The sequence below is a fragment of the Tamandua tetradactyla genome, chromosome 4 (genome assembly GCF_023851605.1).
Source record: "Tamandua tetradactyla isolate mTamTet1 chromosome 4, mTamTet1.pri, whole genome shotgun sequence".
Lineage (NCBI taxonomy): Eukaryota > Metazoa > Chordata > Mammalia > Pilosa > Myrmecophagidae > Tamandua > Tamandua tetradactyla.
In genome coordinates, this window is record NC_135330.1 from 2,933,130 (window position 1) to 2,957,518 (window position 24,389).

General features: G+C 44.2%; 2 protein-coding genes across 3 annotated transcripts in view; one reads left to right on the forward strand and one right to left on the reverse strand.

Moving 5' to 3' along the window:
- The window catches only part of LOC143679731 (late cornified envelope protein 1E-like), a 281,074-nt gene extending 257,343 nt beyond the window's left edge, over positions 1-23,731 (reverse strand). The window contains exons 1-2 of the mRNA XM_077155955.1: positions 17,876-23,731; positions 10,515-10,658 (exon numbers count right to left, since the gene is read on the reverse strand). The gene's annotated coding sequence lies outside the window, so the exon portion shown is untranslated. The remainder of the gene's footprint in view (positions 1-10,514; positions 10,659-17,875) is intronic.
- Positions 435-8,191, forward strand: LOC143679727 (uncharacterized). 2 transcript variants are annotated; one of them, XM_077155950.1, is made up of 4 exons: positions 435-478; positions 1,284-1,443; positions 1,752-1,794; positions 3,175-8,191. In XM_077155950.1, exon 4 carries the CDS (start codon positions 3,208-3,210, stop codon positions 6,835-6,837), a length of 3,630 nt encoding a protein of 1,209 aa, XP_077012065.1. In that variant the 5' UTR covers positions 435-478; positions 1,284-1,443; positions 1,752-1,794; positions 3,175-3,207; the 3' UTR covers positions 6,838-8,191. The 2 variants fall into 2 exon arrangements, with proteins under 2 accessions (XP_077012065.1, XP_077012064.1); XM_077155949.1 differs by lacking the exon at positions 1,752-1,794.
- Positions 23,732-24,389: the final 658 nt, after the last annotated feature.

Sequence of the window (24,389 nt, forward strand, 5' to 3'; positions counted from 1 at the left end):
CTGTATAAGAAAAATCTATCTTACGCTGGGAGAGAGTGACCATTAGATCTTTAATGCTCCTTTAAACATCAGACTCCAGGACCTTTGCCATCTGGTCCCTGACGCCCTTGAATACATTCCGTTCGATCTCAGTCCACACAACCTGTTGTCAATGCATTATCTACATATTTAGATGAATATGCAAAGAAGCCTTTCTGCAGTGTCCTGAGACTACAAGGTGGGGCTAATACCAGCCCAGATTTGGGAACTGCTAATGCAATATCAGGTGAACATGTGAGGAAGTGAGAAGGTAAACACCTGGGAGGTGGAGCTGGAGGTGGAGCTGGGGTTGTTTAGGAACGAATTAGGACATCTCAAAGAGAACATCTCCTCCCTAGGATGGACCATTATTCCCTCTATAAAAAGGCCATTATCTTCAACTATCTGCACCCTGCAAGCTGCTTCAGGCTCCATCCTACTTGCTCCTCTGGTGAACTAGGTAAGTGGCCGCATACTTAGGGCTACAGATTATGAAAACCCAAGGATGTGCTCTAAGGCGAAAAGGTGCTGTATACCAGGCTTCTTTTATATATACTTTGGTAAGGGACTATTGATAGTATTTTCTTTCCTTTAAGATCACGGAGACCTAGTCATTCACTAGGCAGGTTGCCTCCTGCATTACTAAGCTTTTCTTCATTTCTCTATTGTGTAGGCAGTAAAGGCTTGAGGGTCAGTCCCAGCTTGGAGAATGTGAACAGAAGCTGAATCTGTTCTGATAATTGCTACACCCAGTTCCAGATCAGTTAGGCTTGTGGTTCACTTGGCCCATTCAGTCTGTTTTATCTCACCTAGAAGTCCTGAGGTTCCAGTTTAGCCACAGATGCCCCTTAGTTGGAGTCAAGCATGCCATGTAAATGTTGGACCTGCCCTCCCAAATGCGATGGCAGGGACCTGGAGAGGAACTGTGGAAGTGGATAGAACGGCAAGATTTCTGTAGCTCCAGAACAAAGCACATAAATTATCTCTGGTAGCGGTACAGAGCCTCAAACTGAAAGTCATAGTCCCATGCATTCATTCAGAAATGGAAACAAGACATTCAGATTCTTATTCCTGCCTTCACCACTCTCTTGCTACATGGCTTGAACAAGTCATTCAACTCTGGGTTCGTTTTGATTACCACAGAGAAAAATTAATCATATCTAATTAATCTGAACAATTATCACAAATGGTTGGAACTATTTATGTGTTTAAGAAAAAGGAATAAAAAGAGATGGGTCTCTCTCTCTCTTTTTTCCCACCTTTAGGTTAACTCAAATTTACAAAACAATGCCTAAACTCCTACAAAGCCTGGTCACTATCATTGATCTTTACTACCAATATGCCACCCAGAAAGGAAAGTGTGACATGATAAACAAGGCAGAGCTGAAAGAACTTTTGGAGAATGAGTTTCACCGAGTTCTGAAGGTAAGTATTCCATGCCAGGATTGAAGATGCAGCAATCTTCTTCCTCAGCCCTTCCAACCTCTTGGTCACATATGTCAAACGTCCTTGGTGACAGAGAACAGGGTTTGGTAAAGGCTTGAGTTCAACAGTGGGCCCATAATGGATGGGATCTTACTAAGCAAGAGTCAAAAATCCATAGATTAAGTAATGTCCCATCTATATAAGCAATTCTTATGGTGGGGGGGGGGGGGTGGCAGTACTGAGTCAGTCCTTAGAAAAATGCCAAAATAGGTAAAATGCACTCTCTTCCCTTTCTTGGTCTTTTTCAGCCCAGAACAGCTGACCACTGCCCATTTGTAAGATTCTGGAACTGTAAGGTCTCTGAGTTGAAGAAATTAGCATTTTACCCCTAAATCCCAAAACAGTAACCTCCACCTTAAAATGTCACCTCTGGAAATAAATATTTGGGGGCTTAGATTTAGCTCTTGACCATGAGTTCCTAAGTCCAAATGCCTACTGAATATTTTTATTTAGATTCCTATGGATGGCTCAAATTCAGTGTGTCAAAAATGAAATCTATTATCCTCTGCTCTAAACTTGCTCCTTCTCCTATTTGCCCATGGCATAATTCTGATGCCATTCTTGACTTCCTACGTCTCAGCTGGTATTACCAACCTCCAACCTCCATCTAATTAATCAATAGTCTCTCAAGACAGCCCATTTCTCTCCATAACTGTCAGTCTCTGGTTCAGATGACTTCCATCCGTCCCTTAGATTAATGCAACAGTCTCTTAGTTGGTTTCTGCTTCCAATCTCAGAATGATCCCTGTAAAATTTAAATAGAATTATTTTACCCTTCAACTCAAAATCCTTCAACAACTCCCTATTGCTCTTAAAATAAAATTAAAAATTCCTTAACATGACATAAAAGGCACAAACTGTTTCCTATGTATCTCTCTGGCCAAACCTCTTGACCACTCCAACTCTAAATCTAGCAATCCTGAATTAATTTCAGTTCCTTAAATGAGCCATGCCTTCCCTCACCACCAATGTTCATATCATTCCCTCTGCCTGAAAGAATATTTTGCTCCCTTTCCCTCTTTCCCTACTCCTTCATTTGGCTAATTCCAATTCATCCTCTCACAAGCTTTCCTTGACACCCCCTCCCATCAGGGTTTCCCTCTGATGTACTCTCAGAGAAAACTTCTCACATAAAATTGTAATTTTAACTGTGTGTGCCTTTCTCACTAAACATTAAGTTCCATTTTTGTAAGAATCAGTTTAACTTGGTCACCTCTTTATCTCCTGTACCTAACATGATGCTAGGCAGATAGTGGATACATAATAATCTTCACTGAGTGAGTTAAACAACACTTGACTAGTTAATTAATTAATTTTAAAAGCTTGATAAATAAAGCTCATATATAATTAATACAGTTCTGGAAAGTTATTTCTAAATTAGCCAATCATTCATATTTGTCCCATTCCATAGAAAAATAATCAGTCCCCTTGTTCCCTCATCTTTCAGTTGCATCCCCTTCTAGGTATTTCTCACTGAATTATTCATTGCACATTCCTTTCTGCCTTTTCTCTATTTCTGCTCAGGATAGGGTGGCACAGCCTAAAAGACTATTGGTTGAGCTCCAACTATGTAAGCCAAGCATCACATTTCTGCAACTTTCCTTCAAACAGATTATCTGAGTGCGTGTGCCATGGTAACAAAGCTGCCCTTTGTATCTTGCTCCTATGCAGAATCCAGATGATCCAGACACTGTGGATGCCATCATGCAAAACCTGGATCAAGACCATAATGAGGAAGTGGATTTTACTGAGTATCTTCTGATGATATTCAAGCTGATTAGGGCTTGTAATAAAATCATTGGCAAAAATTACTGCCAAGCTTCAGGGTCAAAGCAGAGAAACCATAGTCTCTGGCACCAAGAGGAAGAGAATGAAACAGAAGAAGAGGAGAAGAAGGGGCAAGAACCTTCTTACAGTCTTTCAAGTTGGAGTGCAGGAGAGGAGAATGACTCTGATTCCAGGAGCTCCAGAAGAAATATTAAACACAGTCTTGAATCCAGCTCCAGAAAACTGGGAAATCAAGAAGGCATGTTTAGTTCTGAAGAGAAGTCAATTTCAAGTTACTCCAAGGGTAGTGCAAAAAACAAGCATGGTTCACATCAGTCTGAAAGATCTGGGAGTGAAGAAACTGGTCATATTTATTCAAGTAATTGTAGAAAAAGTTCAAACTCAGCAAATTATTCAGACGGCTATGGAGAACAAGGACATGTGTGCTACTTGGAGGGGCAGTCTTTCAGTTCTGACCAATGCTGGTCTGATTCAAATAAACCATTAGGGAACAAACAACAAAGTCAGAGATCAAGCCAGACCTCTAGTGATCAGTATCACATATCTAACTTAGGGAGGTGTGGAGGACAAGAACACTGCTCAAATTCAAATGAGTTTAATGGCTATGGTCAACATGGGTCTTGCTCAGGTCAGCGCTATCAGGAAAGATGGCATGAACCAAATTCAGGATCTCAATCAGGAAACTGTGAAGAACAAGGATTTTGTTTCAGTTCAAGTGAGTCTTCTAGTTACGGAAAACATAGGTTAAGCTCAGGCCAGTCCTCTTGTCAAAGAAGATGTGGATCCAGCTCAAGTGGTCAGTCAGAGAGTTATAGAAAACAAAAGCATAGCTGTGGATCAGGCCAATCTTCTAATTTTAAAAAATGTGAATCTGGCTATAGTCAATCTTCTAGTCAGAAATACCATGAATCTAGCTCAGGGTCTGGTTTAGGTGAGTCATCAAGTTGTGGACAATATGGATCCGGATCTGATCAGTCTTCTGGCTTTGGTCAACATAGGTTTACATCAGGACAGATTCCTAGCTATGGGAAATATGGTTCTGGCTCAAATCAGTCTTCTGGCTGTGACCAACATAGGTCTGGCTCAGGTCAGTCATCTAGCCACAGCCAACATCACTCTGGATTATGTCAGTCTTCTGGCTTTGGGCAGTATGGTTCTGGCTCAAGAGAGTCTTCTGGTTTTGGCCAGCATGAATCAGGCTTAGGTCAATCATCAGGCTATCGACAGCATGAATATAGATATGGTCAATCTTCTAGCTATGGAAAATGTGGTTCTGGCTCAAATCAGTCGTCCAGATATGGCAAGAATGGATTTAGCTCTGGCCAGTCATCTACATGTAGCCAACATGGGTCTGTGTCAGGTCCATCCTCTGGAGTTGACCAACATGGATCTGGATCATGTCAGTCTTCTAGCCACAATCGTTATAGCTCTGGCTCGGGTCAGTATTCTCACTACAGCCAGCGTGGGTCTGGCTCAGGTCAGTATTCTCACTACAGCCAGCGTGGGTCTGGCTCGGGTCAGTATTCTCACTACAGCCAGCGTGGGTCTGGCTCGGGTCAGTATTCTCACTACAGCCAGCGTGGGTCTGGCTCAGGTCAGTCTTCTCACTACAGCCAGCATGGGTCTGGCTCGGGTCAGTGCTCTAGCTTTGGGCAACATGGATTTGGATCAAGTCCAACTTCTGGCTTTGGGCAATGTGGTTCTGGCTCAGGCTACCCTTCTAGCTACAGCCAACATGGATCTGGTTCAGGTCAGTTTTCTGGCTTTGGACATCATGTTTCTGGCTCAGGAAAGTCTTCTGGCTTTGGTCAACATGAATTGGGCCTAGGTCAGACCTCTAACTATGCCCAGCATGGATCTAGAACAGATCGACGTTCTAGCCATGATCATTATAGCTCTGGTTCAGGTCAGTATTCTAGCTACAGCCAACATGATTCTGGCTCAGGTCAGTTCTCTAGCTATGGTCAACACGAGTCTGGATTAGGTCAATCTTCCAGCTGTGGTCAAGAAGAATCTGGCTTAGGTCAGGCTTCTAGCTACAGTCAATATGGGTCTCAGTCAGGTCAGTCGTCTAGCTTTGGACAACCTGGATTTGGATCAGGCCAAATTTCTCACTTTGGGCAACATGGTTCTGGCTCAGGCCGCACTTCTAGCTACAGCCAACATGGATATGGTGCAGGTCAGTTTCCTGGCTTTGGACAACAGGGTTCTGGCTCAGGAGAGTCTTCTAGCTTTGGTCAGCATGAATTGGGCCTAGGTCAGTCCTCTAACTGTGCCCAGCATGGATCTGGAACAGCTCAACATTCTAGCCATGATCATTATAGCTCTGGCTCAGGTCAGTATTCTAGCTACAGCCAGTGTGGATCTGGCTCAGGTCAGTCCTCTAGCTTTGGGCCACAAGGAACTGGCTCAAGTCAGTCCTCTAGCTTTGGGCCACATGGATCTGGCTCAGGTCAGTCCTCTAGCTTTGGGCCACATGGATTTGGATCAGGTCAAACTTCTGGCTTTGGGCAACACAGATCCAGCTCAGGCCAGGCTTCTAGCTACAGCCAACATGGATCTGGTTCAGGTCAGTTTTCTGGCTTTGGACAACATGGCTCTGGCACAGAAGAGTCTTCTGGTTTTGGTCAGCATGGAGTGGGTCTAGGTCACTCCTCTAACTATGGCCAGCATGGATCTAGGTCAGGTCACTATTCTAGCCATGGTCAATATAGCTCTGGCTCAGGTCAGTATTCTAGCCACAGACAACATAGCTCTGGCTCAGGTCAGTCTTCCAGCTTTCAGCAACATGAATTTGGTTCAGGCCCATCTTCTAGCTACAGCCAACACAGCTCTGGTTCAGCTAGCTGTCATCAGCATGAATCTGGATCAGGTCAATATTCTGGCCATTTTCGACATGGATCTGGCTCAAGTCAGTCTTCTAGCTATGGAAAATATGGATCTAACCCAAATCAGTCTTCTAGCTACAGCCAACAAAGATTTGGCTCACATCCATTTTCTAGTCATGGCCGACATAGGTCTGGCTCAGGTCATTCCTCTAGCTACAGTCAACATAAGTATGGATTAGGTCAATCTTATAGCCATGGTAATCATGGATCAAGCACAAGTCAGTCATCCAGTTATGGAAAATATGGATCTAGCCATGGATCTAACTCAAGTCAGTCTTCTAGCTACAGCCAACATAGATCTGGCTCTGGTCAGTCTTTTAGCCGACACAGAACTGGATCAGGTTGGTCATCCAGCTATGGCCAAAATGGATCTGTCTCAGGTCAGTCCTCTAGCTGTGGTCAACATGGGTCTGTATCAGGTCAATATTCTAGCCATGGTCAACATGGATCTGGCTCAAGTCAGTTTTGCAGCTATGGCAAAAATGGATCTAGCTCAGGTCAGTCTCTTAGCTACAGCCAACAAAGACCTGACTCACATCAGTCTTTTAGCCATGGCCAACATAGATTTAGCTCAGGTCATTCCTCTAGCTGTGGTCAACATGAATTTGAATCAGGTGAATTATCTAGCCATGGTCAACATGGCTGTGGTTCAGGTTAGTCTTCTAGCTACAGACAACATGAGTCTGGATCTGGTCACTCCTCTGGATTTGAACAATATGGCTCTGGATCAGGTCAGTCTTCTAGCTTTGGTCAATATGGATCTGGTTCAGGGCAGTGTTCTAGCTCTGAAAAATATGGGTCTGCCTCGTGTCACTCTAGTTCTGGACAATATGGTTCTGGATATGGTCAGTATTCTGCTTCTGAACAATATGTGTCTGGTTCCTGTCACTCTAGCTGTGGACATTATGGTTCTGGGTCTGGTCAGTGTTCTAGCTATGAGCAAGATGAACTACAAGAGAGATGTAGTTCAAGTGAAGCTTATGATAAGGACAGTAGACTCAAAATAGGCTCAACTCCCAATCAATCAAGAAGAAATAGCCAGGAATGGTCAAGTGATAACCAAAACAAAAGAATTAGGAGTCACAACTTATCAGGTAGTGATTCTGATGGATATGAGAGTATTTATGGACAATCAAGAGCATATGGGAAACAAAGTCAAGGAGGGAACGAGGGTCTGTGGGAAACTAGTGGTAGCCATTCAAGTTGTAATGAAGGACAATCAAGAAGCAGTCATGAACAAGTAGAAAGCTCCTCAGGTTGTGGCTTTAGAGAATGTACACCCTTCTATGGGCATTCTAGATCCAATACTATCAATAAATTGTCAATTTGTAATGAGGAATAGAGAAAAGGTAGTTATTGTTATCAGAGAGGAAGTAACCTGGGGAGGGGAAGTGCTGAGTCAAGTACCTAGAGTTTGCAAAGCAGCACTCCATTCTATAAATATGTCCAAGAGCAGAGGTGCTACTTCTTGGGATGAATGATAATAGAAGTGAGATTAACTCAAATACCAATGAAAGAAATAAGAAAATGTTACAGACAAGCAATTTATCATCATATTTCTAAAAGCAATTGTATCTGTTTCTTTTTTTTAAGACATGTAATGGTCCTGTATTCCTTGTTATTGGGTTCTTTCCCCAAAATGAAGGGTTATTTGGGCCACTGTGTTAGGAAATATTTAGTTGAATAAATGATTGGTGCAAGGATAGATAGTTCAGGCTCAAAGGATCCAAATATGGGTTCTGACTTGGATTCAGATGATCTTGCCCCCATTCCTAAGAATTTGACCACTTTCAAAAACTTTGGAGGAGCTATAACATGGAAATACTATGATTTCAATCTACTTCTGTAGTTCATTGGCCTTTTCACTTAAGAAAATGCCATCCATACCCAGATGGAAATGAAGATTATCTGCCATTGATACAGTTCTGTGGTCCAACTGTAATATATTTGTTTCAAGTTTATTCAAACAACTTGATTAAATTAAAATTGACAATAAATAAACGGTGCTCAAATACTGAGATTTGTCTCATCCTGTTTCACTTTTGCTACTCACACTCAGGTGGTCAGACTAGAAATGAACCCAAACAGCTATTTTTCAAAGTTCTGTCTTTCACAAACAGTCCAGAATATATGAAGAATTTTAAAGCTCAGTAACACAAAAGGCTCAATTTAAAAATAGGCAAGGGATTTGAATGGTCACTTCACCAAAGAAGTTGTACAAATGGCCAATAAGCTCATGAAAGGATATGCAATATCTATTGTCACCAGGAAAATGTAAATTAAAACACAATAAGAGGGCATGCCACAGTGGCTCAGCAGGCAGAGTTCTCGCCTGCCATGCTGGAGACCAGTTTGACTCCCGGTGCCCACCCATGCAAAAAAAAAAACACAATAAGATGTCATTACACATCCATTCGAATGTGCAAAAGTAAAAAGATTCACAACGCCAAGTGTTGGTTTGCTGGTGGGAAAGTAAAATGATAGAGCCACTTTGGAAAACAGTTTGGCGATGTTTTATAAAGTTAAATATACCTTACTATGAGACCCACCAATTCCACTCACAGGTAAATGAAAACACATGTCCACATGAAAACTTTCACATGAATGGTTATAGTAGCTTTAGTCATAATTGCCCAGAACTTGAAACAACCCAAATGCCCACCAACAGATGAATGAATAAATAATCATGGTTCAGCCATACAACAGAATATTACCTAAGGGAAAAAGAACAAATACTTATACATGCAACATGGATGAATCCCAATAATATTGTAAAAATCAAATTAGAAAGAAACGCCAAAATTAGTAAAAAGAAAAGTCACCAAAGTGAAAATCTGAATGGTCAAGTGGCATTTTTAAAATAATATTTAAGAAAACAGAAAACTAGAACCACAATGAAATACCACTTCTTACCCATCAGATTCGGGAAAAAGCTAAAAGTCTAACAATATCAAGTGTTGGGAGAGATATGGACCAACCAAGGTCCAAAATTTGGTAACCACTGTAGGAAATAATCTGGCAACCACACAACAGTCTAGAGTAGGGAAAAAAAGTAAAACAACCAAATGTTCAACCGAAGAATGAATAAATAAATTGTGATGCATTCATACACCACACAGCAGTTATAATTACTGAGCTGCAAGTATATCTATCAACATGGACAAATCCCAAAAGCATAATATTGAGTTGTAAAAAAATTTTTGTAAAATGCATCTATGTAAGTATGATTTTATATAGTCTTGCAACGTTCATAACACATCATATATTTGTTTATAGAAAATACATATTTGTTAAATATAAAAATATGTATTGGAATGATAAATTCAGGATAGTGTTTACCTCTTGAGGGAGGGGAGAAAATAGGATTGAAGAAAGGTAAATAAAATAAGGCCAAAGTTTTATTTCCTTAAGCAGGATGGTGTTCATTATGTAATTTCTGACACTTCTTTGTAAATGTCAATTTATTTTACAAGAAAAATGGAGGACACAAAGATCAATGTTAGAATGTCCTTCAAGCACTGCTTAAGGGCAAAAATGCTGACAAGCTAGTGCACTGGCATTTCTGGCCTAGCATGTCCCAGTTGCTGAAATAATATTTCAGCACATCAGAGCTTGATGATATTTATCATCTGAGTCACACAATGAACCCACACAACAAATCTTTCAGCTCTGATTTGAAACTCACCAGGGAACCTTCCACAAAATTCAGCCTCCTATAATTTTCCCAAAAGGAGACAGACTCACATGACCAGATTAATAGAAACATCTAATGTTTCCAACAGCCTATTTCTCACCTTAAATTAATTAACTGGTTTTCATACTTCAGTACCTGAAGTTTAGTTACAATCGAACAACTTTACCCTAAGTCTGATCAACTCTGGGGCACAAACCCTGATCCTTTGCACAGAATACTTCAACTTTACTCTTTGCCTTTTTTCTAAATTTTGAGAGCTTGGGAGCAAGAAAATTATTCTAGTAAACAAAAAAAAAAAAAAAAGGAAAGAAATTTCAAAAGCCTGGTTGTATACCTAAGCTACATTTTTCATAGTGCTTCTCTTCTCCCTGTTACAACTCCAGAATCTAAGAACCATAATGCTGCAGCTAAAAGAAAGGAAGAGTAGGCTGACTTATAGGATCTTACTGATTTCCATAACTTGGTGGAGTCATCTCCTGTCCAGGGTCTGGATCTCACTTTTGAAGATCAATAAACCACACATTTTCCCCTGTACCCTGAGATGTGATCAAGCTCTAGGAGACAGGTTCGTACTAAGCAAAGTCTTACAGGTCCAATTTATTAACTACAATAGATATGTGTTGAGAATAGAGACCAGTTACCTCTCATAGGACAGTCCTTCCCACTGGATAAATACATTCAAGAGTTATCAGAAGATTGTTAGATGAACTTTACAGTATAGGAGCTTCCATCTCAAAGGGTTGTTCTATCACGTTATGATAACCTGAAGATTTTCACAATTTTTCCTAAAAGACAAAGAAGACTATGAACTCTGAATTTTATTAAGCATGTTATGAGCTAGGGATTTTTACATTATGTGCTACATGCTTTACATCTATAACAATTTAATTCTCATAGCAATCATCTGATTGGAGGTGATATGTTTCTTATTGAAGAGGAAACTGAGACTCTAAAAGGTTGGGTGACTTGTTTACATTAGTACAAGCCAGTGGACTCCAAACTCTACACAACCACAATACTCTGGATCTCTCCCAAAATGACTAGAGTCAAAGATCTAAGACTAGCATAGCCCCTCTTCTAGATACTACTGAAGAAACACTGACTAATTTATCCTCTGATACTCTTTTTCCTACCCTAACACAAATGATGTCCTTTGAGGGAGACTTGAGAAACACCCTCGCTCATTAGCAACACACTTAAGAACAATTTCCAAGGGTGGATCCCTGCTGCAGATAACTCATTTCATCACATTTCATTTATCTCTTCACATTTAATGGTTCTCATTAGCTTCAATTCCAGCAGGTGACATTGTCTGACCTAGTCCCCATATCCTTAGAGTAAGTTTTATTTGAAGTTCTCTTTGGACTTCATTATAAACAAATACATGCAGTCTCATACTCCTTAAAAGACACAAATGCTATATCCGATTCTACACTCCACCCTGCCCTCTTGCCTACACCTGTACTCCACCTTATATGTGAAAGGTCCCGGAGCACCCCTCCCAGCTGCTGCTTGGGGTCTCATGCAAAGTTCTGGCCAGAGAATTCCAGGTGTTGAAGACCTTACATCAACAGTTACCCTGAAGCACATGGATGTGAGAAGTCTGCTCTGTAATATTCCCAGACCTCGCAGGCAGAGGTAGGAATCCCATTTTCAAAGATAAGGAGTAAATAGTATGTGCAGGCACCGAAGAGTGGATGTCTTTGGCTGAAGCATACAGTGCAGAGGGTATCAGGAATTGTGGCTGGAAAAGAAAGTTGGAGGCAGACTGTGATGGGATTTAAGTGGAGCCACATGAGGTAGAGAAGAAAAGTCAATGGAGGACACTGATAAAGATGAATCAAAGTAGGAGGAAAAGCAGGGGAAAATGGTATCTCAGAAGTCAGAGGAAGAGAATTCAGTATGACAATAAAATGCATTATAAAGGTACAATAATAAAACAATAGAGTACTAGCAGAAGAGTAGATAATACAGATCAATATACAGAATAAAAAGCCCAGAAACAGATGCTATACATATTTTTTAGTTTCTATGTGGAATGTCTGCTACCTAGATAATCCATAGTACTGGAGGCTTTATAGAGAGAGGCCCACAGAAGGAGGCACGAGGAAGAGGTGGCCGTGTGATGGGAGGCAGGCATGCAAGCAAAGGGGCCCTAAGGACTGAGGCCAGCCAGCACCAGAATGCTACAGAACTGGGGAGGAAATACAGCCTTGCGAATGCCTTGAGTTTGCACTTTCAGCCTTCTAAGGTATGAGCCAACAAATTCCTGTTATTACACCAAACCACTGTATGGTGTCTGTTGTGGCAGACTGGCAAATTAAGACCGTAATTAGCTAAAAAGCAAATTCTTGGACTACACCCCACTGAATCAGAACATCTCGGCACTGATGCTCGGGAACCTGCATTTTAATGAAATGTGACCCACTGGGTGCCTTTGAGGAGAACATAAGTTAGGAAAATTCAAAACTATGGAGGAAGTAAAACCAACCCCTTGTGCAGCTGCCATCATGACTAAGCACGGTAGGCCTCTCAGTCAGAGAAGGAGGAAAAAAAACTATTTTATACCCTAAGATACACAAAAAAGAAGAAGATCCTACCCAAAATTAGTCTCCCAAAATAATGAAGTCTTAAGCCCTTTCCTATAACTTGCTAACTCCCTTTGTAAACAGCTTTATCCCTGACTTTTGCAATCCTGACATTTACACGTATGATAACCTCATGGAGAAACAGCAGTGAACAACAGACTCACAGTAATTTCGGTAACCTTATGATTTTTTTCCTTTAAATATCTGCTGCATCATTTCTTCAAGGAGGCATTATTTTCAACATCAGACTCCCAATACCTTTCGTATCACCCACCATCATAATAAATAAGGTGATCTGCTGAAAGGAAGGTGGTGAGGGGATGGAACAGCAGGCTTGAAGAGAGTAAGAAAGGTTTGAAACATCTGCTGAGGAGTCTAGGAGAGGGAATCAACTAGGAATTAGAAAAGAGATCGCCAGGGAGTACTCAGAGCTCAGATAAGGTTAAGAATCATAAACATGTAGAGAGAAACTAAAGCATCACAGCGTAATGTTCACCAGCAGCACCTAACTGGGCACACGAAGCAAAGAGGTGGAGCTAGGTTACTCACAGGTTTGGAATTAGCAGGGCAGGTACAAGAAACAGTGAAGGGTCCAAGAACACTCAGTGATCAGAGGAAGAGGTAGAAACACTTACAGGATCGTTCCTGGGCCCAAACTGGATGTGTGTGAAGGGAGGGCAAGTTTATAGTCAAATTTCCCTTAGGCAAGGCCTTCTACTCTGTACTCCATTACAGTAGGAAAAATAGCCTTGCTAGCAGATATAAAAGAAATAAGATGTAAGTGAAAATAACAATACAGAATAGACTATAAGGTTCGTATGAATGTTCTACTCACTTTTTCCTTTTTTTACCTTCACCATAACCAATTGGGGCAGAGATCCTTAGACTTCTAAAAAAGTCAGTTTTGCTCTTTGAAATGTAGTTCAGATTTGAAATCAAGTGTGACTGCCTGCAAAACTTATTCTCACTCTTCACCAGCCCACACTGACTTCACCTGGGACAGCGAGGCTCCAAATTCCAGGGTAGAGAGAAAGAGCGTCATCAAAGGAAAATCAGATTTATGGTACATTTCAGGGAGTATTCTAAAAAAGAACTAAGGATATAAGGACCTTTCTTGGCAACAGATACAAAAAGAATGAGAAAGGTGTAATGTAAGAGAACAAGCGGTGTGAGAACAGCAAATACCAAGCAATGGGTGGCTACAGATGCTGCTGGTTGAAGAAAGAAAATGAGCTTAATTCACTCACCATCATTATCAGTGACATCTCTTAAAGGAGGTGGAGTGGAAGGCAAAAGAAGCATTAAACAGCCCTGGCCTGGATAAGGAGACTCATCATATCTGGCTAAAAAAGTCACTCTTATTACACCCTTGAGCCAATCTCTTCTCCCACCCACTTTTAGGAGTGAGCAGGGTGACTGTTCAGTCTTCTTTGAGAATCAGTCGCATTAGAACTGACTGAAGGTCACAATTTCAAGCCACGAAAGAAGGCAGAAGGAGACTAACAAATTGAAAAAAACAGAGATGGGAAAAGAACAGGATTATTTTTAAAGTACATACTCAACTGTAACAAATGTACCACACTAATGCAAAATTTTAATAATAAGGAAAACTGTGTCTGTGAGGGGCGACATATTGGAACTCTACATTTTGTATGATTTTTCTGTAACTATAACTGCTCTAAAAAATAAATTTTTAAAAATGTTAATTTTTTTAACCAGCAGTTCTACTACTAGTCTTATATCTTAGAGGGATTTGCATATGTATGATACTAATAATGGTGGACATTTATACAAAGCTTATTATGTACCAAGCACTACTATACATATTCTCTCGATTACCCTGAGTGAGAGAATCCCCATATCCCCATTGCACAGATGAGAAGAGTGAGGCACTGAGGTTAAGAAGGATGCTATAGCCACACAGTTAGTGTTTGGACTCAAGCAGTGTGCTCTAAAGCCAAGGTCACCACATATGGCTGTGCCCAGAGAGACCCAGAGGGAACAAGCAGCACCTGAAACCCATTCTATTGTCCTGCTTACCAATCTATACATTCCAAGCACAAAGTTACTTCCACCTCGGTGCTTTTATCTTTGCCCCAAAGCCCCTTTCATCTGTCAAGCCACAAGGTTCATGCAAAGAGGAAGTCTTTCTAATTCATACAAAGGTGCCCTATGGGTTGGCAGTGGCCCTACCTTAGCCATGACACACGACACCACATTAAGAGTAGAAGGACATTTACAAAGGTGTTCAATGCAGCATTGTTTATAACGACACATATTAGAAACAACCCAAATATCCATCATTAGGAAAATGGATAAACAAAATGTTGTTTATTCTTATATTGGAATGCTGTGGTGCACTTAGAAGGAATTATTATATCGATTTTTAAAACATAACATTGAATAAAACTCAAGCTTCGAACTATGCATGGAATACTACCCAAGCAAATTTTAAAACAAAAAACAATATCACGCATTGTTCATAAACATACATGTATACGCACCCACGTGCATACACGAATCAGAAGGATATTTGGGATGGAGGCTGCCTGTGAGGAGGAGGAGGAGACACTAGAACTGGAGGGGAACAGACAGGAGACATCAGTGTACCTGTAAGGCTTCATGCATTTGAACAGGACTTGAAACAAATATGGCAAAATGTTTACTACTGCTACTTCTGGGTGGTAAGAATGCAATTACTCAAGATGAAAATTAAAATTAAAATTATCCTTTGCAAACAGGTTTAGTGGGAACCTGGGAGGAGGAGAGGAGGAAGACTATCTGTTATGATCAGTGAATGAGTGGAATTTCAGGGTTCACAGCTCCCGAGGTGGAGCAGTTACAGGTAATGGCAAAGCCCATGGTTTGGCCATTTGAATGGTGGCCAAAGCGGAGTGGAGGAGGAAGTCAGTGGAGACTAAGAAATGAAGGACGCCATATCATCAACACGGTTGTTGGCGTTTTCAGAGTGATGACAAAATCCAGGGCGGAAAGAAAGAGGCAGATGCCAAAATTCTTCTGCAAATGGTTATAGGGCAAGGACATCAGTGGAAGAACAAATGAGGACACAATTAGGATGTGGAGAGGGAGGATTATATGTGGATCAATGGAGGAGTTGTTGAAAGAAGCAGCAGTGGTGGCAAGAAGTTTGCGCAACCCATCTTCAGGCCACAACAGAATGGAGAATGAGTACACTGCTCTTGGAACTGGTAAATATAAGGAGGTTAATATAAGGAGGTAGTTAACCTCAAAAATTCTATTCAAATTTCAGTATATAACTGAGAGTCTTTATAATTTCAGGACCAAAAACTCCTCAATCAGAGAGGAAAGTACATTTTACCAACCAACCCACCCAGACTCGAGGCCTATCATTGGAAATAAAGCTGCCAACTGCACCAAGGAGAAGAGAAAGCCAAATGAGGTTATCCCAAAGCCAAAGACCAAACAATCAGCAAAATATTTAATCTTGGAAAATCAAGTCGGCACAGGAACAGTGGACTGGCCTGAGGACATATATTAAGAAATTTTTAAATATTTAAATTTATATATTGATATATTAAATTTATATATATTAGAATATATATTCTAATATATATAATATAATAATATATTAAATTTATATATATTAGAAAAGATCTCTCTGGTTCAGGAAATGGTTTCAGCTATGGGATAGCAAAGTTTATACTAGAAAAGTATCAAGGAATGCATGAACCTACATAAGAAGAGATTTGAGATTTTGAGTCCAAAATGCCATATGACAAGGAAAAAGGAAGATACTAAGATTTAATTCCTCTTTAAAATAGAAGTAGAAATAGATCAGAAAAGTGAAAAGAAAAAATGGGCAAGAATTCTGGAAGGGAACAGGAATAATCGGTGCTTTCAGATGACCTCTCATACTACTTAGAACAGAGAGAAATTCAGGGTCTGAGTTTCTTCAACACACATGCCAACACATGCCAAACCACCTTTTCTACTCCAAGGCAGGGAAGAGCCTGTCTACAAGGCTTGCAGTCATCTTAGTGACATCTGGAAAGGGGCACATGTGTCTGTCCTCTCTGCTCTGGGACCCTCACACTTAAAGGAGAGGCCACCACGTACATAATAATGCACCCACCCACCACCCTAATACTCAGCCTTGGGCCAGGGGTCAGCACAGGCACACAACCTACATCCTACTCTGCTTCTTCTCCGAATTCTCCTCCACCCTCACTCAGACAGTCTTTTTTGATCCTGGGTAGAGGCTCAAAAGGAGCAGAACCAGGCTTTGAGCCCAGGCAGTCTGACTTGAGAACCCACGCTCTTAAACAGGATGTGATTCCGCCCTTTAGAAGCGGTCAGGACAGCTAATGTGATGTTTACATTTAAAAATATTTAATTTACAATTTTCCAAAGGCCCTTCCTCCCAATGAATTTACCCTTGTTTACCCTCACCAAATCACTCTTCTATTTTTTAAAGATTTTGATGTGTTTGATGCTTTCGGCCTTCCCATCTAAAACACATTAGGGTACATCCTGTTATAGTGGAATATAAAACTGGGAGCACAGTACATCATCCCCCTTCAAATATGTTTCACTGGGTCAATTTTTCAGTAATTATCCCACATCTAAATTCTATCTCCATGGGAAGTTCAGGAACAGCTAGTCTCTGTGCTCACATCTTCATCAAGGTTGACTCCAAGTTTTCCAACTTAGCAAGCCAGACACATGGTGTCAGTACTGATAGAGCAGGTTGGAAGAAACCAATATATTCAACTTAGGACACACACTCGTTCAACAAACATTTTTAGGGCATTGACTACAGAAATGATATCGTGCTGGATCCTTGGGACACAACAGAGAACAAAACCCAGTCCTTGCCCCCTGGCTGCATCCATTTTAGGATATGCTAAGGGAGACTGACAATAAACAATCAGTAAGAGAGAGGACACTGTGACAGGGCACCGTGACAAAATAACAAAGGGGATCCTTTTTATTTGGAGCAGTCAAAGGACGTACGCCTGAAGAGAAGCAGGTAGAAAGAGAACTTCCAATGGCATGTCATAATTATGCCTTCATGCCAGCTTCCAGGAGTATTACAAATATTCTATGATGCTGTAATAGCAAACTTCTTGACCTAGTACAGCATACCCTTCTCCAACTCCACCCTGCCTATCTATCTATCCTATCTGTCTGCGCTCCCATCATCAATCCCACCACCACCCCCTCACACACCCTCCCAAGTCCACTTAGGCTAATGTCCTCATTATCGCCCCAACACACCATGTTCACTCTGGCCATGTTCTCTCCCTTTTACCTATTAATTTTACCCATCTTTCAAAACCAGGCTCAAGTTCTACCTTCTTCATTCTTATCCACGACAGACTTTACCAAGTTCTTCTCTCCTCTAAACTACTAGTCCTTAGGCAATTACTTACCTAAAACTACAGTCTTCTCTGTCCTTCCCTTATGTTACATGTGCCACAATGCAGGACTTTGACACGGGGCATTTCAATCTTCTCCCAGCAAATGTGGGCAGGAGACGTGGTCTCAGTACAAATCTAGACTTCTCAGGCCCAGAGGCTGAGAGAACTGACTCAGGCTCAGAGAAGCAGCTCGAGAGGGCCAAGCACAGGGGTACAGTTCCCAAACAGGAGGAAACAAGGGTTTCCAATCAAGTGGAAAGACCTCAACAACTGAGGATACAGGTAGCAAGGAGACAGTTCTAGAGAGGAACTAAGGGTCCAGGTGGGGAACTGAAGCCCAGAAGTAGAGGGCAGAACACAGCCCCGTCCCATGGACTGGCCCAACAAAGGATGGGGGAAGCAGAGAAGACTTGGAAATAACCAGGGGCTTCAGATGTCAACTGGCACCAAAGGGAGCCTGGGGAACGATTCAGAACTCAAGATTGAGTGAAACTGACGACCTGACTTCCTTCTAAGCTGGAGAGACCAACAGTGGACTTGACATTGGAGAACTAGGGAAAGAAGACTAAAGAGAGGAGAGAAAAGCCAGAAATGTTTGCAGACACATTACTAGTCCCTTGAAGGCAGAGGCCATGTTACATGCTTCAGTTCTATCCTCTACAGCACTGTAGCAAAATAAACATTTGTTGGTTACGTAAAAAAGAAAGATCAGAGACTGTTTGGGCATTACCCAATGAGGGGGAAAACGCCAAGCTAAGCTGACTTACCACTTAAGCAGGCTATATATTGTGCTAGTTTAAAAAAAGGTCCCATCACTTTGGAAAACAGAGTGGTAACATGCTCTAGCGAATGAACTTGGGACTAGAAATGAGATGAAAGCAGACAAGTTTTGCCAGCAACCTCCTATAAGACTTTAAACAAGTCATGCCACTTCTCCGAGCCTCAGATACCTCACCTATGAAAAGATAAAGATAGGTACTCCAATTTTTTCATAATATCTGAGAACACTTTCCCCGAATCTCTGCTTAGAAACTCTCTGTTCTTTCGAATCTTTACTCAAATCCGACCTTCATAATGAGACCTACCCTAACCACGCCCTGAAAGCTATAACCACCCACCTCATAGACCCACCCCACACACTCTGGCCTCCGATTTTTTTCTTTTTCATAACACTAATTGCCTTCAAACATACTATATTTATTATTTCTTTATTTTATTCTCTTTAACGCTCCCTCCTCTGGCATGTGGGATGTAAGGCCTATGAGGACAAGGGTCCTTGACTGTTCACTGATTCATATCACGCCTCTGAATGGCATGTGGAGAAGAGGAGCTATCCAGTTGATGCTTATGGATTGAGCACATGAATGAATAAATCAAATAAAGGCCAAAAGCTGGTGAAAGAAAAAACCCAGAAGAAATCCTAAGTGGAAAAGATATTATACAGCAAGACATTTTTCAGGATCCCTCAAATAACACGCATATCTGTGGATGAGTCAACAGCTGCTTATTGAGAGTTAATAGAGACCGTGGAGGTAGATTGCCCTGGCTCAAATCCTGCCCATGCCCCTAAAAGTCGCATCACCTGGGATAGGTGACACAACTCCCTGTGCCTCCATCTTATCATCCATAAAATGGAAATAAGTTCTTGAGTGACAGTTTTACGGTGGGCACCATAAAAGTTCTAGTATGTGCAAGATACTGTGTTAGTCTGGGGCCCAAGCGTTTTACCTCTAGGACAAAATGTATGTGCCAAGAAAGGAAATGGATTTTGGCAGTTATAAGAATGGTGCAATTAAACCAAACCAGGTCATTTGGGCCACTTACAAGGATCCAATTCTGGACTTTAGAGAATCAGATCTTCTTCCCGGGATGAATCCCTCAGATACCAGGCTGACTAATAGCTCCCAACCCCAGGAATGGCTTTGGGGCCCAGAACACACACCCAAGCAGTGGACCCAGGGCCTTGGCTTCTGCAGACATAGACCGTAGTTCCTCTAAACTGCCACCAGGTGGCCCGCCTCCCGCACACTCCCCGCTGGCCGCCCGAGGGAAGAGGGAAGAAAAGGCATTGAAGCATCGCCACAATCCCCTAGATGGCCTGAAACGTTCATGGCTGGGATATGATTCTTGACTCTGCCTTCAGATGTCTGCACTGAAATTTCCAGCTCACACTCTTTCCTCTTCAGCCTTTAATGGCTGTTTCCCTATCAACATAGGACATATCGCCGTTTAGAACTGAGCAGGGGTCCCAGCTTCAAGCTTCCACCTCAATTCCCCACTTTGTTCTATCTGCTGACAAACCCAGAGGTTGGCACAGACATTCTTTCTCTGCACAGACACTCCTCGTGTTTAATCAGGGGACGTGGCTAACACTGAGCACGTCCAGCATTCCAGTACAGCCCTTACGTGCTTGACTCGCCTACACCAGTGTAGAGTGTGCACCACGACTGGACTGTGAGTTCCTCAAGAGCACAACCTTCTTTCCTCCAAGTACCCAGTGGTGAGGAATTTAAGAAGCTTGTGCAGATTCTGGGCGTGGGGTTTTATGACCCTGTTAGAGCATCGCCGCTCTCCTCTAGAAGCTGCTCCCCTAGAATATGGTGTAGTCCCATCGGGACAGCTGCTCTGGATGCAGACGCAATGGATGGTGTGACGCATGGCAGAGGACCCTGCAGTTTGAGGCAAGGCTCAGGCTGCACAAGTCTGAGAAGGCAAGGGGAGGGATAGGCACACTAAACCTCGGGCCTCCCCTGGCTCTCTACAGCTGCCTCAGGAAGTCACCAGCTGCCCTGTCTCTTCTCTTCCTCTCTTCCCTTCCAACCGTTCTCTCTCTCTTTATCCCTATTCTTCCCTCCATTACCCCTTATGCTCTCCTCTAACCCTTTTCCCCCTCCACCCTTCCCCCGTTTCCTCTTCTCCTTTTCCATATCCCAGTATTAACGAATAAAGCCAGAGCTTCTTTCCCAAGGCTGAGGATGCTAAAGGCCTCCAAAGACCAGCTCAAAAGCAACTCCAAGACAGGCTTGTGTCCGCACGGACTCTGCACCAAGAAGGCCCTTTACTCCTTGCTCCTCGGTGCGCCCTTATTTGCAGCTGATACATGATTCGATCAGCCAATTCCTCTCTCTCTCCACCCCCACCTCCAACAGACCAGCCTCTGTTGTCCTTCGCAAAGAGTCCCCTGGCACAGGGTCAATCTCCCCTGCCCGAGGAAGGTCATGTTTGCCACTTGCCGGCGAGACCAGTCAGAGCCCTGGAGGCCGCACGGCCTGAAGGCCAGGGTAGGACCCTCAGACCCCAGGTCCAGTTTAGGAGCTAGCCAGTAAGGCCTGCAGCACGCACAGAAGGATCAGCAGCAGTGCAGCAGCTCCATCACCTGTCAACGCGACACGGATCCCACCGTCAAACAGGCTCACCCAGCGAGCACACGAGCTTGCCTGTCTTGCTGCCGATGTGCTCCCCTCAGCTCATCTTCACTGAGCATCTGTTCTGAGTGAGGGGCCGAACTGGGTTCTCTGCTGGGTCTGCTGTGAAAAACCGCCACGTCGAGCAGGAGTAGAGGATTAAAGGAACCAGGTGATGGCTGTGCCAGCTGCAGTGCCACCTGGCTATGAACTCAGCAATTCTTTCCACCCCACCCCCCTTCAAATCCCAGGCCCCAATCTGAGAAATGCATTCTTCTTGCACACCTCTGCAAAGAAAGGGTTTCTTCAGGACCTAGTGAGCAACTTCTCATTTATCCTTCTCGGCCCAATGGTAGGAGGTGAGAACTGGAGAAAAGGAAGACCACAGGTGAGGGCTCCAGAGTGAGACCAGATTCCGGAGCCACTCCGTGAGCTGCTGTCTGTGATTAGTGTAGAGAAATGGGTGACCCCCCTTGGCTCCTGAAGTGCTGCCAAGGTCATTCCTGGGGCATGGCAGGACCAAGACTGATAAGTGGAAAGGGATCAATACCCTCTGTTCTCCTTCCCACCAGTCTGGCAGGAGAACCCGAACAACCGCAGGCAGAAAGCAGCCTTCCCAAGCCAAGTGCAGAAACCCACGGACCACAGAGGCAGGAAATAAAGTGATGTGCCACAAGCCAAGGGATGCCAGAAGCCTCCAGAAGTGGACTAAGGAAGGAAAGGATTCTCCTTAGAGCACTGGAGGGAGCGGGGCCTGACGAAGGCCGTGGATTCTCCTGCCTGATGCACTCAGTAACTAATCCCTGAGACCCCAGGATTTCAGAGAGAGAAAGCGTTTATTCCTAGGCAAGAAATGGCAGAGCAGATGGCCTAAGGCTTGAGACCTGTCTCCCTGAGTTTAGGGGGTTCCAGGTCTTTAAGGATTTCTGCAAGGGGAGATGAGGTCATTTTGGATAGCAAGTTCAAAGTAGAAAAGGAGGCGGTGCTATCACCATTTCAATAGGAGAACAGAAGCTGAAAGGAGGCAGGCAGAGCTATCAGTTCAGTACCAAAGCTGCAGGCCAAAAGGAAGGGAGACAGGTGACTTTTCTCTAGCAGGGTCCAGTAGCTTATACGATTTACAGATGTCCAGGGTGACACTAGTTAATGGCTGACCTCAAATTCCTCATTAGCATCAGAAATGACCAGAGAAAGGCGTAACAGCTCCTCCAATCACACAGGCCCAGGTTAGGCCTTTTACAATCACATCAGAGATCAGGGCAGCCGATTTGTGGCTTAGGGATTTCAGGTGTTTGCCTCTGTCTCCTCCAGTATCTCAGAAAGCAAAGCGGAGCATGATTCAGGCATCAAAATCATCCCTTGAATCCTAACTTCTCCACAACAAGATCGCCACTCGCCAACACCTTGATTTTGGCTCATGAAAGTGATTTCGGACTTCTGGCCTCCAGAACAGTAAGAGCTGCCGAGAGTGTGGCCACTTGTTTCCGCAGCTAGAGGAAACTAACACAGCCTGATGGCCCCGTCCGCGTTCTTGGTGAGCCTCACTGTCCCCGCTGTCCCTCAGCCTTCATCTCAGCACACTCGTACGCTGCCAGTGTGTCCTGACACTCGTCCTGGAGGGCGTCCCAGCACACTCACACGCTGTGTGTCCTGACGACCTCATCCTGGAGGGCGTCCCAGCACACTCGCATGTTGCAGGTGTGTCCTGACACTCGTCCCGGAGGGCATCCCAGCACACTCGCACGCTGCCAGTGTGTCCTGATGACCTCGTCCCAGAGGGCATCCCAACACACTCATCACATTGTCAGTGTGTCCTGACACTCGTCCCGGAGGGCGTCCCAGCACACTCGCATGCTGTCAGTGTGTCCTGACGCTCATCCCGGAGGGTGTCCAAGCACATTCGCACGCCACAGGTGTGTCCTGACGCTCGTCCCGGAGGGCATCCCAGCACACTTGCATGCTGTCAGGTGTGTCCTGATGCTCGTCCCAGAGGGCGTCCCAGCACACTCACACGCTGCCAGTGTGTCCTGACACTCGTCCCGGAGGGCGGCCCACCACACTTGCACACCGCAGGTGTGTCCTGACGCTCATCCCGGAGGGCATCCCCGCACACTCGCACACTGTCAGGTGTGTCCTGACGCTCGTCCCGGAGGGCGTCCCAGCACACTCGCATGCTGTCAGTGTGTCCTGACGCTCGTCCCGGAGGGCGTCCCAGCACACTCGCATGCTGTCAGTGTGTCCTGACGCTCGTCCCGGAGGGTGTCCCAGCACACTCGCACGCTGTGTGTCCTGACGCTCGTCCCGGAGGGCGTCCCCGCACACTCGCACACTGTCAGGTGTGTCCTGACGCTCGTCCCGGAGGGCGTCCCAGCACACTCGCACGCTGTCAGTGTGTCCTGACGCTCGTCCCGGAGGGCGTCCCAGCACACTCGCACGCTGTGTGTCCTGACGCTCGTCCCGGAGGGCGTCCAGCACACTCGCACGCTGTCAGTGTGTCCTGACGCTCGTCCCGGAGGGCGTCCAGCACACTCGCACACTGTCAGTGTGTCCTGACGCTCATCCCGGAGGGTGTCCCAGCACACTCGCACGCTGTCAGTGTGTCCTGACGCTCGTCCCGGCGGGCGTCCAGCACACTCGCACGCTGTCAGTGTGTCCTGACGCTCGTCCCGGCGGGCGTCCAGCACACTCGCACACTGTCAGTGTGTCCTGACGCTCATCCCGGAAGGTGTCCCAGCACACTCGCACGCTGTCAGTGTGTCCTGACGCTCATCCCGGAAGGTGTCCCAGCACACTCGCACGCTGTCAGTGTGTCCTGACGCTCGTCCCGGAGGGCGGCCTGCATCTGGGACCCGACGATGGCGTCTGATTCATCCCGATTAGCTGTGAGACCTTGAAAGTTCCGTGTGTAAACGTACCCGCCCTGCTCTAGAAAAAGGACTTCCGACAGCCTGTTACACATTTGAATATTAGCTTAAAACGAGAAAGATGCGCAGGGAAAACTGGTGTCCTAAGAAAGAGCGAGAGCCCGCACAGCTGGCCTTTGGACGCGGGGGGCACGCCTTGGGGAGCCCCAGGCCCTGAGGGCAGGGGACGGGCGTCGCCTCGGCCGTCCAGCTTCCAGA